Here is a 2881-nt window from a genome sequence, read left to right as displayed (position 1 = left end):
ATTTAATGAGTTATTATTCTATCCTGTGTGCATAGAGAGCTTCCTATTAGCAATGAAAAATGCCACAGAGAAATGCATTCCGTGTCGATGTCTAACTATAACATGTTCTTACCTTTAAAATTACAATGTCATTGTGCTGCTAACCAGAGTGCCATCCTGTTGAAATGAATAATTTTTTATAAGATGTGTTAGCTGAAACATTGGCATTAGTCGCTGACATGGACAAGCAAATGTAACCCTCCACTCATAGGTGAATAAATGTCTGTAGTTGAACACAGGACAGATAGTTTCATATGAAACCCAATACGTGTATGATACATCTAACATTTGAGAGGGAAATGTATTATTTATTTTAGCTGGGGAAATGATATAGGTGATTTATATTCATGTACAGGACAATGTGGTGTGTAGTATTTATTTTCATATCTTTGCGGGGACTAAATCTTTATGGGGACTCAAAGAGTATCATTGTTAACTTCCAGTATCCTAAAGTCCATATATGATTCTGGAGATTGATATTTAGATTGAACTAAATAGGCAATGTAGCTGGTTTCCTTTGACAGGGCGGGGAATATAGCCGTAGAATATTGATTTCGCAGTACAATATGACATGATTTTCTTTTCATTTTTGAATTCTTCTACAAAAAATGGGGGAAAGTTGTTTTCTCACTCTCTCTCTCTCCGAGAACAATCTTACACAGCTTTCTTTTTGTAATTTTTTTTTTCATGCAAAAATCATGCGGCCAATTTGTCGATGTAAGTGACCTGAACTCCGTGGTTTGCTATCACATTTAACCCATCCAGCCTCAAAGAGATAGACAGACAGACAGACAGACAGATAGACAGATAGAGAGACAGACAGACAGACAGACAGATAGAGAGACAGACAGACAGACAGACAGACACAGGCCCAGTGAGAGGACAGACAGCTAGCATATCCATAGCCTTCTTTAGCACATAGTTTGTATAGAGCTATTAAACTCATATCTGTAGATTCCTACTTGGATGTTGTATCTGTACAACATTAACTTACCAGTTAGAGTTTTAGCAGCTAGTTGAGTGAGGCCAGATAGTTGAAGGCAGAGAAGATAGCTGTCTCTCACATGTTAGCTAAAAACGTTAGCCTTTAATGTCTAAAGACTAGAGCTAGCGAGGCTTCTTAATTATTATAGACTCTAACTAATGGTGAGCTAAATCTAATTGACTATTATGACTAACCTCATTTTCAGTCTTAAGTGATGTGCTAATGATGCTTTAGAGCTGTGTTGATGTTGATGTTGATGTTTATTATTTTTATTTATTTTTTGTTGACGTTTTATTTCTTGGTTGTGTTCCTGGCGAACGCCTGACTCTGTGATGTGTCTAACGCCGTGTCCCTTTCGTCCCCCCTCTCTCTCTCTTGTTCTAGGAGGTGAACTAGTGTTGCCCATTATTACAGTGGACTCGCTTGACCCCCCCTCGCTTGGCCCCCCCTCCATGGCCACCCGCTTCCCTGTCCTCCCCCCGCCCCCAACCTACCGCCCCCTCCTCACGCTGCTCGAGACCACTCGGGAGGAGTCGCTGACCCTGCCTAACGGCGGGGCGCGACCGCCCTGCCCCCTGGACCAGGAGGACTGCGACGAGCCCGCGGAGGTGTCGGCCTACGGCTCGGGCGAGATGACCGAGTCGGACGACGAGGACTATAACAAAAACTCGCCCCTCGTCACCGACCGCACCCTCCTCCCCCCTCCTCCTCCTCCGGCCGTGGCGGCCGAGGGCAGCGTCCAGCTGGGCCCCCGCGACCGCCACTTCTCCCGTGCCCCCCCCTTACCCCCTAGCAACAGCAACAACAACAACCCCCCCGACTCCCCGCACCACCACCGCCCGCCCTTCTCCTCCACCCCCACCGCCAACCCCGAGCAGCTCGGCCCTCGGGTGAAGCCTGGCGGCCCGGCGGGCAAGATGAACACCCGAGGCCAGGTGCTGCTGCCGCCCCCCGTAGCCCCCGGGTCCACGGACCCGGACCGGCCGCTGGGCGTCACACACCCACCCAACTTCCCCCGTGTTCCCACCACAGATCCGTCCTCGCCGGACCGAGGCCCGCCCGGCGCCGTGGAGGTGATCCGTGAGTCCAGCAGCACCACGGGCATGGTGGTGGGCATCGTCGCCGCGGCGGCGCTCTGCATCCTCATCCTGCTCTACGCCATGTACAAGTACCGCAACCGCGACGAGGGCTCCTACCAGGTGGACCAGAGCCGCAACTACATCAGCAACTCGGCCACCACGCAGAGCAACGGCACGCTGGTCAAGGAGAAGCAGCCGGGCGCCGCCAAGACCAGCACCAAGAACAAGAAGAACAAGGACAAGGAGTACTACGTCTGAGGGACCCGCCTCTGGAGAGAGGGGGAGGAGCGGAGAGAGAGGGAGACGCAAGGAGAAGAGAGAGAGAGAGAAGGAGAGAGAGAGAGAGAGAGAGAGAGGTGGATTGAGAGAGGAGGAGAGCAGGTGCTGGATCAGATTGGCTTCAGCATTGTCACTTCCGATCACTACATTATTCATTTGATTTACTTAAGTGTTGACTACAACCATTCCTACTGATAGGGAACGAGCCTCCTTCCGTATTCACATCTCAGTACTGACGCTAAGTTAGCACGCTAATCTGAACGGAGACCCATAGCAAAGCCCTTACGGTCATGGGTTTAGAAAGACTCGGCTAACAACACAGAGGAAAGCAAAGTTGCCGCCAAACATATTGTTATGATACCTGTATGTGCCAATAGCCGTAACGTATTCCTGCAGTTCCAGTATAAGTCTGCAGAGGGCAGTGTCTGTGGAACAGCGTTTACTAGCCACTAAAGTGATTCATCCAACCAAGGGAGACGGTAAAAAAAAAAGAACACGA

General features: G+C 49.6%; 1 protein-coding gene across 1 annotated transcript in view; it reads left to right on the top strand.

The window, feature by feature from the left end:
• The window catches only part of LOC134059644 (neurexin-1-like), a 740371-nt gene extending 737961 nt beyond the window's left edge, over positions 1-2410 (top strand). Inside the window, exon 21 of the mRNA XM_062516087.1 lies at positions 1409-2410. Within this exon, the coding sequence (XP_062372071.1) occupies positions 1409-2361 (953 nt within the window). The 3' untranslated portion in view covers positions 2362-2410. The remainder of the gene's footprint in view (positions 1-1408) is intronic.
• Positions 2411-2881: the final 471 nt, after the last annotated feature.

Source organism: Sardina pilchardus, chromosome 16 (genome assembly GCF_963854185.1).
Source record: "Sardina pilchardus chromosome 16, fSarPil1.1, whole genome shotgun sequence".
Taxonomy (NCBI): domain Eukaryota; kingdom Metazoa; phylum Chordata; class Actinopteri; order Clupeiformes; family Clupeidae; genus Sardina; species Sardina pilchardus.
This window is presented reverse-complemented; position numbering and strand designations above follow the sequence as displayed.